This window comes from Limanda limanda, chromosome 5, assembly GCF_963576545.1.
Source record: "Limanda limanda chromosome 5, fLimLim1.1, whole genome shotgun sequence".
Classification (NCBI taxonomy): Eukaryota; Metazoa; Chordata; class Actinopteri; order Pleuronectiformes; family Pleuronectidae; genus Limanda; species Limanda limanda.
Genome location: NC_083640.1, coordinates 12,787,802 through 12,811,184, shown reverse-complemented (window position 1 = coordinate 12,811,184; position 23,383 = coordinate 12,787,802). Strand labels below are relative to the sequence as shown.

The window sequence follows — 23,383 nt, the reverse complement described above, 5'->3', positions numbered from 1 at the left end:
TCAGCTACAAGATGTTCGAGAATGTTCCTGTGTATGCAGCCCCTTTCAAATAGCCCCACCACATGTCAATGGGATTCAAATCTGGGCTTTGACTCGGCTGCTCCTTAAAGTTCCATTTCTTCTTTTTGAGCCAATCCTTGTGGATTTGCTAGAGCGCTTACAATCAATACACAGCTGAAAGTCCCAGTTCGGGTTCAAATTCAGCTTTTCGGACAGATGGCCTTGCAGTATCTTGAATTTATAGCTGAATCGGTGGCTGCAAGCCGCCCTGTCCCTGAGGCAGTGAAGTATTCCCCAAACCATAACTGTTGCTGCAGCCAAACTATTTTCATTTGTCTGTCCAGAACACCGTATTCCAAAAGGCCTGGCCGTTGCATATATATTCATTGGCAAAGCGTAGGCTTTTTCCTTGCAGGCAAATTTCTACACGTCCTTTCTAAAAAAAGTTAAATGCACTTTCACACCAACAAGAGTTACCTGCAGATCCTATGATGAAATCTCGGTTTGGTTCTTAGGTTACTTACATTTTGCATCAGATGGTTTATACTCTTGGGTTAGATTTGTTGGGCCGGTCGGCACTGGACGAATTGACAGTTTTTAGGAGATGTTTTTAATTCCCCAACATTTTTTTCTGCTGGCCTTACAGGGCTCCTTAGATCTCTACATGATGATATTACATACTTCAATATCAAAGAGAAGCCCGAACCCTGGATGTCTGAGGTTTAAATGAGACAGCTGTACTGCCTAAAAGGGCTCAAATCATAGGTACCTGAAGGTGAGATGAATAGTTTCATCTGACTTTGTCTTTCATGTTTTATTTAATTGACTAAGACAAGTAAAAAGTATAAAATATATATTTTACATTTCAATGTTTACTGTTTTTGAATACATCTTGTTTACCAAAGTGCAGTGTTTCATAGAGGATGCGTTAAATTAACATTTCCATGAGCCTCACATGACTGTGTCAACAATGTAGAAGTAGATAATAATAAAGGAGGCACTACTGACTAAAATAGGTCATTTTGTGCAGTACAACACTATATCTCATACTGTGATGGAAGATTAAAGGGAGTAATATAAAAGAAGTCTCCCACAATACATTTTAATAAGATTAAATCAGTGGGTGTTGTTTGTAATGTTAAGATATTTGTACACGCTGTGCAGAAATATCTTTAATCTCAACAATATATTAAACAAAGAGGTTTGTTATGTATTGAACAATAGGTCCTAGATGACAAATTAAGGGTGTGAAATGTTCCGAACTCAAGATTTTACCTTCTTTCATAGTGAATTTTGATTCGTATTCATGGAAAAATTTAAATGGTCCTACAAACAATTGCCTGATGTATTCCCCATTTCCCAACCCAAACATATAACTTTAAAACTGTCTCACACACACAGTCAATGCAGGATGGAAAAAAGGCTCCACTTTGCATTTCGCTGTCACATGGAAAGATAGCGGCGACATTTGGAAGCACAGAGAGAACAACAGAGAGAGAAACATAAGCATGCAGATTTATTTCCTCTGCTGAATATACACAGCATCCAGACAGCAATACATCAAACTAATTGGCCTGGTCAGAGGCCAACATATACTATGTCACGGTACTCTGACAGAAGGAAATACAGCCCTGAGTAGATTAAACAAATAAGCAAACAAACTGAAGTAATGTATGAGATATGGCTCACATTGCAGAACAGCACAGTGCATCTCAGCACAGTGCACCACACTTTTATTCTGTTTTCTTTATTTCTCGTGAGGTTTCAAAACTACTCAGGAGCTTCTCTTTCCCCTCGTACACTTTAAGATTGTTCCCTGGGTATTACAGAGACCCTCTTAAAGGCAGAGCCCCCTGCTGTGTGCACTGGCAAACATAGACCCTTGCTCTTGACTCACACATTGACAAGTGACAACAAAGCAAGTTTGTGACTCTCCAAAAGACTTCCAAGCAGATAAACTCCCAGTGCTCCAATTGTGAGATGTCGGGCCAATGAAAATAGGACAAAAAGCATTGAAGTTAGCGTGCAGACATAAATTAAGTCATAACAATGCTGCGGTTACAGGTGTGCAATTATGCAGATGCGACGCGTAACGCATGCTCCATTTGGTGTCAATGCACTATTCATGAAGTTTCTCCTTCAAATGGAAGCTTACACTTCCTCCCTTTCTGCGTAGTGCTCATTTCTGTCTCTGAATGCAGTCGGAGCTGTGATGTATATGAATAACTATAAACAACCGCTGAGATATAATGACGATAACTGCCACGATGAACCCCCAGTTAAAGAGGCCAGATATAAACAACGACACTGGCTGCTTGGTTCATTTAGAGGGGAACGATACCTCACCATTGCGAGGCTTTGATTGTGCTCCAGCCGCAGAACGTTGAGGTAATCACATTCCAGCCAAGCAGTCAAGTCTGCCACCAAAACAAAGCAGAGTTGAAGGGGGAACCTGTAATTCCTGTCACAGGTTTAAGTCACAAAATACAACCGCCCCTAGCGACGTCAAGCTCTCAACACTTTGATGGCTCAAACTGAATTAGGGAGCGAGACAAGCTTGTTAAAGCAAGGCCTCTCCTCCGGTCCTCCGCCGTCTGCTCTTCTTCCATCACACTCTCAGCCCCCATTCTCTCCTCCATGAGCTGTTAACCCAGACAAACAAACAAGGAGTGTGTGAAAGCTTTGTGACAATCTTTGGATGCTTGTGGCGCTCACAGTTGTTCCGGGAGAAAAAAAACCATTAGAATCAATTTTAAGATTCAGCCTGCTGTGTCTAATCTTATCTAATATAATATCTCAGTTTACCCAACAATACAGCTGAACATTGAAACAGAGACAGGGTCAAATACTTATTTGTGTGTCTCTTTGTGCAAATGTGCTCTTGTTTCAGACACACTCACCAAAAGATGAATACAGTGAGAGGAAGCTTCATAAGGAGACAAATGAGGCCCAGTTTCGCATTTGCTCGCTTTACATATCATATCATCCTGCTGATATAACTGTATAGCTGAGACCCATTTCATCTTCACAGGCTGTGTATTAGTTTGTGCGATACATGTATTCTCCTCTGATGTTACCTTGCAGGATTCAGAATTGCGTGCAGACAATTCTCAAAGCCGTGAGGACAGTACCATGGCCCATCAACGCCACTGCAGGGTGGCTATCATTAAAAGTTAAAGCTTGTGCAACAGCGAGAAGAAAACACTCTCTTCCACGGCTCATATCACCTGCAGTGTGTCGTGTTCTTTAAACGTGACAGTAAGCTTGAATTCTTACATAACATGAAGTTCAATGCCCCTTCATATGTCTGTATCATGCTAAATGTAAGAACACGTGGTCTGGTTCATGCTCCGAAGAAAAGAGACGATATCGAGACCTAAAGTCAGCATTAAAAACATGAGGTGTGGGTTTATGACAGGTATAAGCAGGGACTTATGAAAGATGGTATTGCATTGCATTATGGGGCTTTGTAGCTTTACCCATAGTAGAGACTGTAAGTCAAGATATATCTGCCTCTTCACACTATCTCTATCAAAGTGAAATACCAGAGCACTGCCGAACTCGCCAGCCAAAGTGTTGGTCTGTGAGATTCTTTGGTAGCCTGCAAAATAAAGTAACAAGACTGAAAACATTTAGTGAATGTTGACACACCAGCACTGTTTTGGGCCTTTGGTGAAGTGACCCGACTCTTATTCCTTGTCCCATTTACGTGGACTTTTACATGCATTGTCAGATCTGTCTGCCGTCTGGACGGGGTATTACTTTGGTCCCGTGACGTGACTCTGTTCTGCTGCAACCCTACCATCTTCAGAAAAGCTCCTTAGCCCAAAAAGCAACACTCCCCGCCCAAAAAAAGAAAAAAAAAAGAAACGAGAGAAAGGGCTGAAGGCATGAAGGCGGACAATTTCCAGACAAATGGTTGACTGAGGGTAGCACTTCTCCTCTGAGTGCGAAGAAAAGCCTGTGTGTCATGACACCCCTGAGTATAAAAATGTGCCATTCCCCACACGGGCACGCCAGCTAAGCCAATTCTCTATGATGAAGCAGGGGTCTGAGTCTCACTAAGCCTGAGAGGTTGTTGAGTGACATTTTGCTTTTTCTGCATGAAAACACAAAGTCTCAGCACCAGAAAAGTAAAAAAAAATAAAGGTTGGCAGCAAACTTACCACTACACTCACTACAGCTCAGATAAACTAGACTTAAAGTTGTTATTATTGAATTCTGCTTGTTTTGTTCATTGCAACTGCTAACAAACAGTCTGCAGCCTTTTTATTAACTCAGTGTGTTGGACAAAGAACCCTAATTAAAATGGAAAATATAGGGTCTAGTTATAAATAGCTGTATGTCAAAATGAAAAATAAGAGAAAATATGTTTGCCTTTTCTTGGCTGAAATATTCAGAGAAAGCAGAGCTTCAGGTATTCTTTAATAAAAGGTGGCGCTGAGCATTTTTAGAAACCTGAAAAACCCAGAGAATCTGTTTTGGGATGGAAATCTACAATTCATCCACATGTCCCAACTGACAGATTACGATTATTTCTAAATATTTATAATAATTACTAATACAGAAGCTTGCAACTTAACGTCTTAAACGATTTTTGAGTGCGACGAGTTATCAAGTTAATTACATGGAACAAGTGAGAAACCCTGTCTGGAATTGTACAACCTAATTTTAGGATAGAAGAATCAATGTCACTTACTATAGGACTTATTTATATGACTGAACTAAATACAAGTTATGCCATCATGTTCACTGTTCAACCTCAAATCTCAACACACTTCTGTCCTTCCTTTTTCTTTTGTTTTTAATTCCCAATTAAAAACAAATTCCACAATTCTCAATTCCCTTCGACTCCATTCTACATTGGCGCTCAAGACATTAGAGGACCTGCTGCTCTGAGAGTAGCTAAATAATGCCTGACGGATAATTTTAGTTTAAAATATGATGTTCACATTTTAGAGAATGTTATTAATAATTTCCACATTAGTGATGTATGAGGCCAAATTCTTCCACCCCAACATATCCGCTATTAATCATAAATGTTAATGTTTACAACTCTACCCACCCCGACCTGCCGATCTCGGCGTCATTTAAACCTAAGCCTAAAAGTCCACTACCTGAAGAAGAGAGTGTGTGAGGTGTTCCGTGTGCCCGAGGCTCTCAGAGCACATTCAAGCTGAAAACATGGTGAGAATGAAGCTGTTTCGAGTCGAAAGGGCGGGGTCTTGGCGGCATCTAGTTCAAGGAGAGTGGCGAGGAAGTGACTCTTGACACCTGCGTCAGGTCAGTTGTTCAGCACAGGTGTCACCAGTAATCACCCCCCTCTCGTGAACACGGTGCTGGACCTGGTGCTGCTGCTGCAGACGACTAGCAGGAAGATGGACACGCTGCTCTGTCTGGTGAGGAGAATTTACACTAAGAGTGGCATAACTTGTGATTGAGTCAGCACAGGCTCAGCTTATATACTGTATGTGTTTGTGTTGTTGGCACTAAGAACATAATGTCTGTTAACTGAATAATCCACTGATCCGCTACAGCTGCAAATGGAACCCTGTTGTGGACCAAACAACCGAGCTGAGAGTTTAAAAAGGGGTTGGTCCAGTGTCTTTGGAGGAAACGCTCCATGTTTCAGAGACAAATCTTATTTCTTGACTCAAATTGTAACTTAATTTCCAACAAGCTAACTAGGTGATTTATCTTAGCTTTACAAGGATATTAAAAAAATTAATATTTTTTAGACATGAACTTAGGAGAGGTCTGCAGAATAGGGCCTGGACTTTCTCCGAAGCTTACCATTGGATTCTTCACACATGAAAAAAGCAACAGGAGATACTCCAGTCACACACGTTCACAAATACACAGTATTATCCGGAGATGGGGGTATGCGTTGTGGTGCAGCATGCAGGAGTCAGGAAATAACAGTGCATCAGCCCTTATCAACAGAAGCTCTTGCAATACTTCTTTTTTCATCCTGGCATATTTGCAATGTATAGGACACATCCTGAGCGTGTTAGAAACTTGCTCACGACACATTCTCCAGATAATCTCCTGCTGTGTTCTCAGGTGGGCACACACTTTTTTCTAAGGGGCTGGCAGGAGAAACCGCAGCGACTGTCATTTGCCTTCTCAGGTACAGTCCTTCCAGATGAGCTCAGTGCACATCTGAAAGCAGCTGCAGTGTGTTCAGAGAACCTACTGACTAGAATGTCCTCACTCCGGTAAGGTCTATAAGTCAATATAGAAGTACGAGTACAACACCCACACACACACACACACACACACACACACAGTGAGTAAATCTACAGCGTGTCCACATGGGGTGGTGGGATCTCAGCAGGTAGAACTCCCTGCTGAGCGCTCACACGTTGAAAGAAGCTGGTGTGCAGACAGGCTGAAGTGTGACTCAGGTGCCTGGGAGCATTGCACATAATGAAAGCAATGTCACAGATATCATACTGAGTTAGACCGGTCAGTGTGGCACTGAAAACACTTTCCTGCATCAACGTCAACACTCTCCCTTTTTTTTTGTTGAAATTTGACATGTATGGCCGGCATCATTTCTTGAGACTGCTAAATGTGGAGTGTGACTCGAACACAAACAAACATCTTCACGTGAGATGAGCTTCGCTTCAGAGCGAGATGCTGTCTTGTTTTGGCAGTGCATTACAAGAGTCAACTGCTTGGCTGGTCAAGGCACATCTTGCAGCCAGATGACATAAATAAGAGAAAAGCACTGTGTAGTGACTGATAGCGAATTGCAACAAGGTGACAGGCGCACATATTTGTAAACAGTTTTCCACAGCATGAGCATTGCTATGCATTAAGCATCCCCACCTCTCCTCTGCGCTCTGGTCTTCATGCCAGCGCACTTTGCATGAAACAACGTCACGTGTCACAAAAATTAAAATTTGTAATTTTTCATCTTCACAGGATGCCAATTGTGGTTACGCAGATAACGAAGAACATTGACATTTATGTATTCATGTGCAAAAAGACCGGAATAAACCTCCAACCTCAGAAACAGAATGATCACAGACATTTCCTTCATGTTAGTGGCACGGCTAGATGGCTGCGCGAATGTGGACATGTAATATAGAACAGATATTTATGGGCCCAGAGAAGGAATTCACTCATTTTGATTATCTGCTCATTTCCTATTTTGCTCCTAGAGCAAATCATTATTTCCATGCATCCAGTGAAACATCACAATATCTACTGGATGGATTGGAACAACATATGATTAATGTATAAATGAATTCCATTTTCTAACTTCAAAACAAAGGCAGCCCTTTATAAACCCTGTGTTTTAAAGCACAGACTTCACTATCTGAATTTCTACTACGCACATAGCCCTAGGGCAGATTGAGCCTCGGTTCAGCATGTCAAGTAATGTCTAACCAGTGGCAGGAGCCGGAGATGGGAACTGGCCATGGCAAAGAAAGGACAAGAAGGAAATCGACCATGGTGGTCTGGATCATTTAGAGCTATTACAGCAATGAGAAGCATCTGCAGAACCATCAAGTGGCACACCGTGTCATTGTGAGCGAAGTGAGGAATTAAGATGCATGAGCGTAAAAAACGGCCTTGATGCTGCACAAGTATGGGACATGGAGGATTACACACCCATGTGTAATGTTTGCTGTAACTAGACATGTGAGTGACACCGACTGATAAAATCTATAGTAGTCTGTCTCTCCCTTTGATCTTGTCTGGAAATCTGATTCATGCTGGAGGGAAGAAGAAAACTGCTTCCTGTTGGATTATTTAATGATAGTCAAATGTGAACTGGTTTAATCACGTAAAGTCTTGTGTTCCGATTCTAACACCAATGATACTGGTATTTAAAGGTCCTGCAAAACAGGGGAATTAAAAATAAAATCTTTTACAACACTGGCTACCTGCACTACATCATTCCTCACTGCTCTCTCCCCTCTCCTGTGTCGCACATGGAATATAAAATATTCATATCAAATTCTCACACATGTGCGCACACACACACACACCCACACACTCTGCACAAAAACACGATGTGCTTCACACGCAATACAAAGGTACCCATGTAATTACATAATAGATAACAATTATGCACATAAGTGGTCTATTCAAGAAAAAAACGTAACATGGACCTAATTAAAGCCTAGTTTTTTTCTTTATTTTTTACTACAGAGGCTTAGCTTAACTACCCTGAATTAATCATAATAGTGCAGGATGTAGCAGTGCTGCTTAAGTATAGGCCATACTCTAGGGGTGCATAACATAAAGATGTCTGACTTAAACATATAGAAGTGAGTGGGGGGGGGGGTATCCTGCTTGTCAAAGGCTGGCTTTCAGACACCCTGAAACCACAAGATGCGCATGCAGAACACACTGGACCCAATCTCGGCTGCACTGATTTAAGCTCTGGCACCTACAATTCTGACAATTCCTGCAGATCCCACGATTACAGCCGGCGCTGCTGCAGACTCATGAATCACTCATCCCAAGATAAAACAGATAAATGCGTCCTACGCTGGCTGAGAGCGGGAGAGAGAGAGAGAGAGAGAGACAGACGTGGAGGGCGCAGGAGGGAGATGAGGATCAGGATGCAGTGTGGAAGGATAAGATGGCTTCCTTGGATAATGGAAACAATAGAGCAGCGTTACAGGGTTCCAAGCAGACCTGTGCATTTAAGGATATAGTTGGAGGGATGAGACACTAAAAAGCGCCCGACTGAATCAGGAAAGCAGATGGATTTACCATCCCTTCCGTAACTTCATTTGGCAGTTAATTGAATCCACATTCTAGCTGCAGGGGAAATTGAATAAAAAAAGAGGGAAGAAAGAGCCATATTGGACCGGATTAAAATGAGGCTCTGACGATAATACACTAATGAAATTTACATCAGCCATGTTTTCAAATTAGTGCAAAGACTTTCTAAGATTATTCTTAAATTCTTGATTAATGTTCTCAAAATGATTGAATTGCTGCAGGCACATTTTCTCAAGCAACATACTGTATTTATGTCTCATTAAATTAAAAAAAAGTTTTCTAATATGATGGAGTCTCGAACTTGGTAATGAGAATTTAGATATCAAGTATCATATGAGCCCGATCTGACAGGCTTCTCTGTAGAAGATTTATGATGACCCACATAATAACCCCTTAATATGATTCTCCACATTTGAAAACTTGCCAAGTCTTAGTATCACAAACATTGTGCAAAGCTACATGGTGCTCGGATTGGATTGGCACATCTGCGAGGGCAAGTGCTGGCTGAGGAATTTGCAGTCATGGTTACATCCTTTATTCTGGCTTCCGAGTTGTGTATCGTGGGTCGAGGCCACGGCTCAGATTTTGTCCACAAAGACGTAGGTCAATATCTGATATTGTCATGTTAACTCTGTGAAGGTTGAAGCAAGATAAAAAGCATTTGGAAAGAATTATAGGTGCAGAGTTATGCTACTGCCAGTGGGTGCTCTTTATAGTTGAATGAATCACCCCCACACCCAAAATAAACCTTATGCAAAAACCAGAGTCTACAAAAGCCCTAACCATAACCTAAAGGCCCAAACAACAGCTAAATCTATTTGATTTCACTCAATATTGTAATTACTTACTTATGGGAGTAGATTGGACCATCAAGGGCGACACTGATTGGTGGTTAAAGTTTGGTGCAGGTGACTGACAGTGAAATAACCCCAAACTTACTAACACTCCAAGTCCCTCCAGTTGATCCAATTTTGCACCGACCGTTTGTTGTCTGATCGATGTGAATGTCCCCTCTATGCTGGTACACGGTTGGTGCTTGGAATTGTTTGTTGGGGATCTAGAGTACACACACAAAACCAGCGGCTACGCACACAAGTGTAGATACAGCCTGTCATATTAACAGGTACGCTCAAGCCAGTGTTGCTTGCATTTCATGAATTTCATAATTTTTTCAGCATCACAGCGGCGGCTGAATAGATGTGTGCTTCTCGCTGATTGCAAGAGAAACCGCCTCGGGACCTTGTCCCTCTCACATTGGTTCTTTAATTAGTTCAGCAAGAATACCTGGCTGCAGGTGCTGTTCCTATTGACTCAGCTTTGGGCACAGAGTAGTAGGACAAGTGGTGATAAAACACTGAGCAGCCGATAGAACAAAGAGTGCATTTAGTGTGGTTAGAACTCTGAATAGTCAGGTCTGCGGGGACATTGCTGTTATCTATTTTAAGCCAGATCAACACGGTAGGACAGTTATATAAATGCTGGATTTACGATGATACTCTCTATAGTCTTCCTAACAATTCATGGACTGTGTTTTTCATTGGGAGGGGATCAAGCTTGAAGGACAGAGAAAACAGCTCATCCTTGAAAGTTCCCCATAAAGTCTTACAGTAAATTTTCCCATGCAAGTCATTGCAGCAAAGTAGCAGTGTCCTGCTCTTGAAACAAAGACACGATAATTGTTATTCGCGATGATCAAAATCCCTCTTAAATCCTTACATGCAACAATGTCTCCATGCTCTCTGAGGCAGCTCCTCTGTTTTAAGAAAGGACACGCTTCATCTTTGCTGCGCAAACCCTCGAGAAATGATGATGGTTTCGATGGGACAAATTAAAGGCATTCTTCTCAGCGGATGGATGAAACAAACACCAAGCTAATTCTATTGATTAAAAGGAATAGAGTTTGTTATCTGCTGCGCTGTATTTGAGGTAGCAATTTGATTAGGAAGCTGTGCCGGGCAAAACTGGTGTAATGATAATACCCGGTTTGATTACAACAAATGCTCGCTCGCAGGCACTGAGCGGGAATCAATCTCACATTATGTCTCCTTATTGTTCTTTCTAGCCTGTACTCGACATGGGACCATGCTCTATGTGAAGTGTCAACATGAACAGAAGCTTTAGTTCTCATTTGGCTGGTAGAGCTGCAAAAATGTTCTTCTTAGTGTGTTAGTTCATGCAATTTGAATTACATTATTACTTTTAGAAAACATGAATCACTCTATGAAATAAAATCTGGAATTGGTATTAGAGTGATCACTTTTTTTTTTTAATTAAACCCAATTGCAGGAAGGTAACTGATGAAAGGCATTTGAAACACATGACTGATTTCAAGCTGATTTAGTCTTTTAAGGTGTAATTGAACCTTTCTATGACATTATTATACCTTTTAAATGTAACATGTATTGGGCTTCTAATCTCACATTATTAAAGCAATAATTACTCTTTCTGAGGTGACTTAACAGACTTTAACTTTCCGATACAACCGTATGATGAAGTCGTACAGAATTACGACAGAATTAGTAATTGAAATGTCTCCAGTACCCTCTATGAAAATGTAGCATGTATTTGATCTAAACTATTACGGTTTCAAGGGGAACTGAACACTGAAAGCACAAAGACGCAACTATAAGTGAAATCCATTAACATTGCTCATGTTCAAATTGGTTTAATTTGACATTTGCGCTCTCCAGAAATACTTTCACTGACTTACACATTCTGCTTCTGCCTCGCTATATGCACAGGCTGTTCCTAAACAGAGCGAATCACTCACTGATGTCTCTACATTTCAGTGGCTCACCTCTTGCTGTCTGTCTTTCATGTCAAATCATTTATCAGTGGTCATTTGCTGCACTGTCACGTGTCCTCTGCTTGTCCTCCTGGTTTTGGGAAGCCTAGTCTGCATATCAAGTTGTCATTCTCCTATTGATCTGACTTCAGCTGAGTGCTTAGTAAAAAGAACTCTTACCTGCTTCCTGGTGTTTTGTTGCTTAAAACAAAGGAACACATCTATTCCACTCAGTTAAGCAAAGTAACAAGTTTGCTGTGAGAGACAGTCAATGAAAAAAGTCATGTCACTCACTGAAGGTGAGGTAGAGGAGACCCAGTGGGATTGGGCTGCAAAGATTTATTTCACAGTGCCGGATCAATGGTAGCGTAACATCAGTGTGAAGTGCTGCATGTACTGTGCCCATTTCTGGACATGACAAGTCTACACTTAACTACGCTGACATTCAACCTGCTATATTCAAGTGGAAGCCGGCGCCTTGGATGAACAATCTTTAGGGACAGTCCCACCTTTTCGTCTGTGAGATTCTCAGCAGGAGAAATTCCAATATCACTGTACGACATATCCAAAGTATAAGACACAATCTAATGTGTCCATGCAATTAAGGGATTCCATAAACCCTTAAAAACACTACGCACTGGCAATGGCAGAGAGTTACTCCTCTAATACTGTAATCTTTCACTTGACCCAAAATGATAACATCGACCAAAATACATCAAGAATCACAATTCATCCAACCAATGTCTTGGCAAATCTGCAGGCACTGGGTGAAAACAGCTGTCTCAAAGCATGTATTGGGGATAGGTTTTTAAAGTATAAGTGCCAAGAGCCAACGTTTATCTGCCATTTATCTCCTCGCTCACCGATTTCCTGTAGGAGACGTTCATCTCCACACAGCTTGACCCATGAGTGTCCATCATCTATGTCTCATTCTGAAAGGGACTAAAGTGGAGGATTGTATTCCAACCACACAGAACGTAGTGGTGACATCTAGTCTGTCTGCTTGCTTTGCTCAAAACAATTTCTGCAGTTCAAAGTCAGTAAAAGAAACGGCCACGACCCAGTTCTGTCATCTAGTTTTCTGAGGATTATCATAACTTCCACCAGCAAGAACTTCACGTATATGGCAGTGGGATTTATGGTTCTTAAATCCTGCGAACCTTTTTTACCTGGATTACTCGGAAATACATAGTGGTATTGTGGTAATCAGTCATCATGAGGGCAGTAGTGTTTCCTCAAGAATCCCAGACATGACTTTGCATACAGCCCCAACCAACTGTCACTAGTGAAGAGATATTGGCGATGAAGAAATGCATGCAGGTAAACTGGCACCGGAGTAATAACACTGTGGCAGCAGCCTGTCGCGTGCACATGCCAGTGTTATTACAGCATTGACTGTGATAGTTCACATTACTAATGTGTCTCCAGTTGCCTTTGTCTCCCCTGTCTTGGTTTACCGGCTCCCACTGAGCTTTCCCCTTGGTCCTGTGTGTTCCTGCAGTGAGTCACTCCTTCCCCCACATGCATGCAGGGCCTTACTTGCTAAGCTGCCACGGTTTAGCTCATCAGTATCTGCCAATGAGAACCTCCACTCCCGCAGTCTTTTCCTTAATTAAAATGTTACGTGTGCTCTGCATTAGTCAGAGTACATTTACACAGTAAAGTTCCTTGGATCCTGTGACTTTGCCACACTGCCTTCAATACAGAAAACCAGTTTGTGATATTGTTGGGCAAACATGTCTAATGCAATGGAAACATTCATATTTGTTCACCGTCGCAGTTATTCAATCATATAAACTACAGATACTGTCTTAATATCTTCCAATCCTGATGACACATGTTAAGTTATATTGAAAAAATACCATATGCAGGCCTTAACCCTACTTATCTGTAACATTTAAAATAGAATGTTATGTTACAGCTGCATTACCACATTAACCAAACTGTTCACCGATGTGTGACGACTGCAAGCTGAATTTAGCATAGCGCCGATGAACTGTTTGCACAAGAGATACTGAAGCTCTTTCAAAGTTTCCACACAAAGGATTTAGCTCACTCTGCATTGTCAGAGGCAGAGGTGATTATCAGGGTGCCACAGCCACACACCGCACTTATTTATCACTATAAGGAGATAATTGGGTGTGAAAACCTTCAAGATAGAGGATAACAAATGCATTGCTACAGTGGAATTACTTTCATGGCTTGTTCTGTAACCTTTGCGGTCCACAGACACATTTTAAAAAGTTGCAAATGAAGTGATGAATGATTGTTGTGAGCACAAGGCCGTGTGCTGTATACACAACCTCTTATACAAGTGTGTTACCTGTAGGGTTGTTGTTTGACAAAAATAAATAAAAGTACAACTCATCATTAATCACTGTAATTCAGATGATATGCATTTTTATTAAATAGGATATATATATATATATATATGTATATATATGTATAGGGCTTACACAACATGGCTAAGCAAGGGTTGTAGAAGATGGCACTGGGAACTTGAACCTGAGGAAAAACAGTTACCTGAGCAACATATAATTTCCTACTTCTTGAAATATGAATAATAAAAAGAATAGGACTTGACATTTGACCATCAAATTCTAATCAGTTAATGATGTATGAGTGTTTGTGCCCAGACAGTCTGCTGAGATATTGCCTTCACAAGAATGAGATGGACAGATGGGAATATGACCCAAAAAATTATGCCACTGGCTATGGCCATCGAGGATTCACAAAAAAATTAGATGGCCTAACAAAATTGATGTAACTGCCTGGACCATCAGTGGTAGTTATCTGTACCTCAAAGTACAAAAGGAGAGGACAAGTGAGTCTTGAGGCTCCTTTTAAATTATCTAGTCGCATGGTCTAAAGAGCGATTGGGCAAGTGCATTTAGGGCATCTCCAAATCCACTTATACAAGTTTAACAGTGGAGAAATGGGTTCAAGAGAGAAAATGGTTTAAAACAGCTTCTATTTAGTCTCTCAATTAATCATGGATGTGTTTTCAGCTTAACCAGCAATAAACCAGTCCCATCTCCCTTTCTTTTTAAAAGGTTAGGTGTGGAATGGACCATCTGTCTGTGTAGGTGCATATATCTTAATGATGTTTTGTTAAAAGTGCAACTGCTTTCCACTGCCTCGTGATTGGGGGGCACAAACATGCACCTGACCACACCTCGTGTTAACACCCATGATGCAAGTGCCTTTGCTACTTAAACATATCGAGTGTGGATGGAAAAAGGAGAGTATTTGTTTTCTGTCGACAACACAAAACTTATTTAGAGTTTTCTCATTCCTTATTTTTATTCTGTCAGTCGTGATGCTACCTGGCACCAATCTACGGAGAGATGGAGAGGAAGCTAAACTCCGCCCATCGCCAACAAAACTTCTCACAGTCCCACTTGTCAGAATATGCAAAAGACATGTTGCTTCACCAGGGACACTGTGAAATTGGAAAGTAGCTTGTGCCTCTCTGACAAATTTCTCTTTGCAATGTGAATATGTTAATGTGCACAATTAACTAATCAGCTTATGCCAGCTGGAGTACTTGGCGGCTTAGCCTGACAGATTCAGCTCCTCTCTTGAAAGCATCTTGAAAGATTGTGGCTCGGTCTCCCTTGGAGTAATTCTATCGCCTGCTAGGCTTGGACATTCCAGACACAGCTCCAGATCTAAGTGTTTTGGTTTTTGGTTTACATATGTAGTCTGTTGAAAAATACATGTTAACCAAAGTGATTATATTCAAATCCTGCATCAGGGTATTTTAGCTGTCAATTCGGATGGGCATAATAATCGGTGCAGGTTAAAAGACAAAACTTGTCTATTAGCTGGTGTTTCAACTGTTTGCAATTCAAGACGCATGAAGGGGTCCAGTGTGATATTTGGTGACTGTAGATAATTTCCCACTGCTTCTACTGCACAGCAGAGCCGTTGTCTTGATTGATAGCAATACTTAACTTGTCATTAAGGATGATTAATTCCATAAGGTTTAAAGTCATCCGCTAATGTCACTGAAAATCTATTATTTACCATGGCAACCGGCCTAAAGAGGACACAGATAGTGGGAGTTTAACAAATGCCCACAAGATCACCAAATAGAAACTGGAATGACAACCTTGCAGTTGCATGCCTCTGCAAATCAGTCAAATTGCAGGAAACAACGTCATCTCTGTTCCTGAGGCTTTCTGTTAAATGATGGCCAGATAAGTGTTTTTGTTAAACATTATGATGTCATAGTGAAGTTTGCCATTAACTAGTCATAGTTAGTAAGATGTTGCATTCATATGGGCTGTGGCTGAGGAGGTAGAGCGGGCTGTCCACTAACCAGCCGATTTGATTCCTTGGACAAGAACCCCAAATTGCCATTGACGGCTGCACTGTATGAAAGTGTGTGTGAAGAAAAGCTTGATAAAAATACAGACCATTAACCGTTTAGAATCGGATGTACCAACAGACAACCTGGAAATATAAAGCCTCCGACCACAGCTGTCGCCAGCCTGGAGGGAACAGCTGTATGAACATGAATGTGAAAGAGCACTTTACAATACATAACTGCTGCTTCTCAAAAGCCAGATATCTGATATGCCTCTGTGCACAGAAATGGACCTCGGCAGTGGAAGCCATTGATTGTCTCACTGCGAGTGTATAGCATCTTCCCCTTTCCTGTTGGCACAGCATGTAATATGAGACCTCAAGTTTTCCTTTACCCACAGCAATCAATTTTGCTCAGCTGAGCTTCCTGGCCGGGATGGGGCCTGGCTAAGTATCTGTCTCCTCCGACACACGGCCCTGCATAACCTTACCCTCGGCAAAAAGCTTTCAGCGTAATAAAAGAAATATCTGACTCAAGACCCGGACAATCTAATAACAGCCAGACACGTCGGTCTGACTACAGATCGCTACCGGTGTCACTGCTAGGGGAAGAGATGTGTGTGGAACACAAGTACAGGAGAGAGGCCGAGAAACCAAAGAGATCACTCCGGTCTTTAATACCCCGAGAAGATGATCCACATCACAATCTCTTCCCTGCTATCAGATTTACAGTGAGACACAGTTTTTCACAGCAAAGACCATTACTGCCTTTTGTCGTAGAAAAATAAGGAATCCAATATATGAGGCCAATGCCATATATGATGACATATAAGACTGAGTCTGATTGATATGTATCTTAAACCTCTATTAATCTGACATATTGTGAAGCAGAAAGACTGGGGTGTAAATGTTCACTGAGGACACGTCTTGTCCCTTTCAGGATACATTTTCAGCCATCAGTTACTGTAATGAAAACAAATGGATTGGCTGGTTTCATAGAGATAGAAAGCCTGGGCTGCAGCCAAACATAACGGGGGCACAGTCTGCCAACAGAGACAGCGTGGGTGTTGAATTCAAAAAGACTGGCATGGAAAACTAACAAAAGATGACTACCTATTACTGACTGATTCCAAGAATGATACTGAGAGCAAGCTATTAGATTTAGGACTTTAAGTTGTCATTTCATTCACAGCTCATCAATGAAGATGATGCTGTGAAATATAATTGAATCCATTGGCATGTATAACCACACTGTCAATTACTTTGCCAGGGAAGAACGAGCTGATCCTTTGAGTGAAAGTCAGCATCATCTGCAAGAACATGGCTGCCTGTTGTTCTTTCCACTGCGTATTTGTACAGGAGCCACAATGGATAACTGATGTAGCGCAGATCACATCTTACCTGTAGCCACTGAGACTGGTCACTGCGTCCAGCTGTCCAAGCATTGACCTTGCCCTGTTTGTCCAAACGAGCCTTGCCAGGCTCCCAAGTGAACATGTCCATGTTAAGCGTCCTGAAGATGCTGGAGGCCGTGACCTGGTAGTCCTGGACGTGGCCAGACTTCATTCCAAGTGGCTCAGAACAGCCTAGCAACAATAAAAACAAGATTTTCTTTACACATATGGATCATGGATTGTGTAAGAAGATAGACGATGTATCCCCATATGCTCCCGATATCCAGAAACTAACCCAAAACAGTAGCAATCGGGGGATGAAGTTTCTGTAGCCTGGTGCCGCCAATGCGCTCACTCGACTACTAGCAAGTTATTCTCAGTTGTCAATTATTTTGTTTGACCCCATTTTTATAGAATCAAATAAGCACTCGGACATATATCAGTATGACAACAGATTTATTTGAACTCTATTGAAACTTGTTGGACCCATGTCCCATCCACTAACATATAGAAGACCTTTTATAACCTATACTGCCATCCATCTTTGTATACACAATGGTAGTGACATACACCTAAAAACAATGGGCATACTGAGGTTAACTTGGCATAGAGGCATACTGCCTTTTATTTTTAACTTCAATTATTACATGTTGACCTTGTGTACACAGTTCGTGGAAATAACCCTGGCTCACTCACCTGTAAGCTCGCAACCGAGCAGCTCCATGCGCAAGGTACAGTGCCTCCTGCAGACTTGGGGGTAAATGCGCACATACTGGGCTTCGATGGGAGGAGTGAAGGAGTTAGCCGCCGGAGCGTTGTTTTCAACATTTCCTCTGAAAATCTGTTGCAGGGGATGAAATAACAGCAGATGGGGGCGGGCAGGACAGTGAAGCGGATCAGTAATGTGGCAGTCTATCTGGCGCAGTCTCTAGAGTCTACTCCACACTCAACAAATTGCTGTCATTCAAGGTCAATGAGCTAGAATTACAGGGAAAAATAGACAATTTCTTGCACCATTTGAGCCTGTAATTCATAAGAACAGTGGTGTGGTTTAAATTAGTGCTCCAGTTATATCGTGGTACCTTCTGGAGTTTTATCCTAATGGCCTGAGCTACTCTGACAGAGAGTCTCTGATTGTAGGGACTGATGTGCTGCATGTGTAGGGTGCAGAGCGAGAAGGAGGAGAGCAAGAAAAGGCAAAGGACAGATAGAGCCGTGTGTTTGTGTGATAGAGGAAATAGGAGCTGTCACTGGCTGGCAACAAGTCAAAGTAGTAAGAAAAAGAAAAAGAAAAAACACCACTATATAGATATTTGTCCCAGTCTGCTCCTCCAACCTGCAAATTTTGACTGACATGCTGAAAAACAAGTCAGACAAGGAACAAAACAGAGATCACAGAATATTCAAGTCCAGGCATTCATGTCCTAGGCAATAAATGTATGGAGAAGTTTGAAAGTCAGGGTCATTCGGAGCCCGGCCAAATGGAAGAGCGCCGTGGGTTTGCTGTCAGGGATGATAGAACGCCGTGTGGCCTATTTGGTGGCTGTTCATCCCCAAATAGTATAAAAATTCAATCTAGCAGTCATAAAAGTGGAGGGGGTAAGGGGCAGCAGGATGGGCCCGGTGTGTGCTAGCTAATTAAAAAGCCATCTCATCATGTCCTCCACCCTGCCCTTGACTGACTGCCTCGTCTCCAGTCACTGTGTGTGTGTGTGTGTGTGTGTGTGTGTGTGTGTGTGTGTGTGTGTGTGTGTGTGTGTGTGTGTGTGTGTCTTTGTCTGTGTGTTACAGCTTAAGGGGGAGAGCGGAGAGCTGACAATGGGTGTGCAAGTCTGTGTTTGTGTGTGTGTGTGTGTGTGTGTGTATCTCTCACCATATCCTCGTCTTTGCCCTTGACTTTGTATGTTCTCCAGGTCTTCCCGTCATCGCTGTAGGCGACTTTGTAAGACTTGATGTACTCCGGGCTTCCGATACGCTTTGCACCCTGGGTAATTAGGCCCGTAACCCTCATTCTCCTCTGCAGGTTTATCTGTGGAGCCCCGACAAAAGAGACAAAATCAAGAAATTACAATTCCATTTTCAGACGCTTGAAATGTGAGCATCTGTGTCTGTCTGTGCACGAGTGCAAGTCATGGGAAACAATTCACTCCCTTGTATCTTTTCTGTCAGGGCCATCCATCTTATTCAGAATGTCCGTGATCAAATGCAACGTTTAATCAATCCTCACGCTCCAGATCCGTTCTGTCAACCCTCTGCAGACTGTCAATATGGTGCCAATGTAAAGTGGCTTGAAGAGCCAAGAGGAAAAGAAAGAGCTTAGTGAGAGGAAAGTGATGAATGCTCCGATAGATCCTGCTTAGTGGGCACATAGCAGGATCATTATTACCTAAGCGCAGCAGATGTGTGACACGCCCGTGTTTGAAGTGCTTGTTACTTACAGGCCACTTTGTATTTGTTAAGTACATATGAGTAGATTACCACGAATATTTCCCTCTCTCAAATTAGCAACTAGATTTTTAACAGGATTGAGATTTTGCAATCATTGGAGATGTTAATGTTTAATTCATGTTTTTGTGTTTACATGCCTGTGAAGTCTATGAATAGACTTTGCTGGTTAATAGCTTCTAAAAGATCCTGCTATAAAGGGCAGGCACCTCTCCCAGCAGACATGATGTCAGTGACTAGTTAAACATCTTCAAATCAATATCTTTGCTGCAATTTGAAAAAAAAGAAGATATATTTGGAAGAATTGCCTGACAGAAGTCTCAGCAATTGTTAGGTGAATCCAATGCAAGTGCTTGAATTATTATATTTGTCTTTCGGTAATATAATATGGTAAAGAATCCAAGCCAAGATGGAAAATATTTGCAGACACTAGATTAACACTAAACACTAAATCAAATTAAGTTACTCTTTTAAACTGAACCTTGGTCCAGGTCTGCAGCTGCCTGTGCCCATTGCATTTTTTTTTTCACCAAGCAGATTAATGTACTGAAGGAGAAGGATTTCACCCTGGAGAGCGGCGTGAAAGCGAGCAGCACTTACTTCTGTGACAAATAAGATGAAGCAAATAATCGGTGATGACAATTATTCATTAATCATTTTGGCACTACATTCCCACCCAGCACTTTCATTTTCAGGGAAAAAAAAAGACTCTTGAAGTACGCCTCATCCAGCTCTTTGACAATGGATAAAAAGAGAGCTGTCTTCTTTTTTTCCAGCTGCAGAACTGAGGGGAAGTAATACAGTGTTGAGTGCGTATTATGCACACGGCCACTAACCTGGAAAGGAAAAGCTGAATTCAAAAAGGAATCACAGGCTTAAATAGGATTTGAAAAACTGCCATGAATTGGACGAGTCTGATTCAAGGTTGCATTCTTCCCTTTGCTTGATTTTTAAGTTCATCCATTCAACACACCGAAACCCTGAAAACATATTGCAAACACAAGCATCTATTTAAGAACACGAAAAATCCACGAGAAACGGGGGAGTCTAACTCCACTGATAATGTGATCGTATTCAGGTCGGTATTCTGGCAGCTTGATCTCATTTTCTGGTACAGAAATGGTGGTAATACTATGAAATGAGGCAATTTACAAGTAAAATATTTAAGAACCAAAGCTTCCATGGATAAGCAGAGTCCACTGAGTTAAACTCTCCTTTTCTGTTAATGAAAAAAGCACCAGGTTGTGTCTCCTGGGGAAATTAGAGATTAGAGTATTGGCTCTTACGGGACCTGAACAAGAAAATAACTGTTGTTCCCCGACCTTGTCAGAAACTACTTCAATAATAAATAATTATTCTATTGTGAAATGCATTTCTTTTCTAATATCCATTTGTAGTGACAAGACTCAATTGCACGTTATTCTCTCCATACTCAAACCAACGTATCAAGTTAATTATACATAAGGATCCTTGTTAGAGCCTCAGAGCTGCACAGACCCACTTTTTCTTATCCACAGCATTTCTTCCCTCTCTTCAGTTTTCTCCATGGAGATAGATGCTCCACGCACTAATTAGAGGCCCTGTCACTAAAAGGCCACTGCCTGGGTAATTGGGGCGATCCTTCACATTTTTAATGACCACTCAGAAATGCACCTCTGTCACTTAAGCGTTAATAATGATGCATTTATTTGTTTGAGTGAGGCATCGTCGGAAACATGCTGCACGCAGACCTTTGTCTGCAGAGTAACAAGTGTCAGTTTGAAGGAAAATGTCTCAGCGTGAGAGACAATTAACTTAAATCGCTTCCAAAGCACACAGAGGTGTATGAAGATTACCCTGACATCACAAGTTACACCAAAACGCATTTTTTAGGCTACAAACTATGATTGTTTAAACACAGATTTTGCAGAACCCATCTTCGTACATGGACATAAAATTACCAATGATACAGACACATTCCCTAAATAAGCATTATTCTATCTACTGCTATGTATACACTGTGTGCATTGTGTATAATCTTTGATGCATCAAAGTGCAAAATAAAACTGAAAAACAAACATTGTGCTTCCTCAGCAGGCATATGCCCTCTCTAAGTTTGTGAAGGATGATTTGTGCAAAAAAAGACCAAACGACCAGAAAACTTTAGTGTCTTACCCTTTTGCCATTTCCTATTTCTACATGCATACATTATTGTTTGTGTGAAATGATCTGGGGTAAAAATGCATGAGCCTCCAAAAAAAAGAGATTCTACATGAAACCATTTATGTTGTCGAGCTACCTTTGCAACAGAAAGGAAATACCACTTGTTTGCGTGGTGCTATTTCCCCTGTTTTCTCTCGGAAAAACATTCACGGCTCGGAGTAAATGTTCAGCAACCGTCTGCAACATCCTGGAACGGACTATCGCCTGCTATAATGAATGCTGTTGAAGCTTTCCCGATATTTGGGGATTTTGCATAAAATGTGAGACTGACAAACATGGTATCTCTCATTGGTTCTTTGAGATCACATGTATGGTTAAAATATTTGCATGAATAAAAAATAATTGTGTTAAGGAAGCGTTACAAGGATGTGAGCAAAGCTACAGGCTGAATTAAGATGGCCAGAAGATTCTGGATTCAACATTGTTTTGCTTTGGATTTAAAGCTCGGTAGAGTAAGAAATCAGAAGTCATTTTGTTTTTGAAGTTTATCCTTGAAACTACCTAAGCACTGAAAACGTCATGTTGTGCTCTTCTTCTGCACCTTGAGTCCTCAGTGTGAAACCCTCACAGTAAAATGTCTCTCACTGTACTCTCTTTATTCAGTACACATAAGGCCACAGTATGACAGTCATTATCTGCACTGTGGTGGCCGGCCATATTCCAATATGCCCCACCACAGTTTCATAATAAATTAGAAAATGTTAACACTTCTCATTATAACAGACTTTGAGCATTCCTCTGGTTTTGCATTGTATAACTGAATACAGCACTTCTTGCCCACTCATGCTCTTGCACTATCACCCATAAAGTTGTTGCCATCAATGCGGACAGTCAGACTTAATAGTTTCAGCTGCAGCTTTGTGCTTGTACCTGCAAGTGTTTTACAATCTTCTCTCTCTCTCTCTCTCTCTCTCTCTCTCTCTCTCTCTCTCTCTCTCTCTCTCTCTCTCTCTCTCTCTCTCTCTCTCTCTCTCTCTCTCTCTCTCTCTCTCTGTCTTTCACTCTTTAGTCTACCTGTCACCCGGAATCTGCTGAGCCTGTGAACAATGTTTGTTTCCACTGACATAGATTGAATGAACTCTGTGGGAAGCGCTGGAGGCACATATGTAAATTACATCTTTTTTTTGTTTCTTCTTGATTTCTAGTGTGTAAGCGGGAAAAACTCTTCGCTCTGTACCTTAAAAGTGTTCCCTCAACCTAAATTTCTTGTAGATAACAGCCCGGATACGCAAGCATGTAATCATTTCTTTGGATTCATAGGAGTACTACCCTGAGTTTTATGTTATTCAACACAATATAAACAAAAAGCCCAGATCCAAACACCACTGACACGCTGTGAGAGGACCAGAAATAAGCTGGCCCACCACTGTCAGTGATTTGAAGCTGTTCAGCCTGGGAGGGTCACCATGGTGATGTGGGATACTGATATGGTACTCAAAGAATAACCTTTGGTTGGAAAATCTAACAGCATTAGGTCCAAAAAACGTTTCACAAATAT

The 23,383-nt window shown here is 41.5% G+C and overlaps 1 protein-coding gene across 1 annotated transcript in view; it reads right to left on the bottom strand.

Moving 5' to 3' along the window:
- LOC133001705 (EGF-like repeat and discoidin I-like domain-containing protein 3) overlaps positions 1-23,383 on the bottom strand; it is a 107,437-nt gene that overhangs the window by 12,147 nt on the left and 71,907 nt on the right. Inside the window, exons 6-8 of the mRNA XM_061071357.1 lie at positions 19,112-19,267; positions 17,935-18,079; positions 17,246-17,430 (exon numbers count right to left, since the gene is read on the bottom strand). Coding sequence (XP_060927340.1) covers positions 17,246-17,430; positions 17,935-18,079; positions 19,112-19,267 — 486 coding nt within the window. The remainder of the gene's footprint in view (positions 1-17,245; positions 17,431-17,934; positions 18,080-19,111; positions 19,268-23,383) is intronic.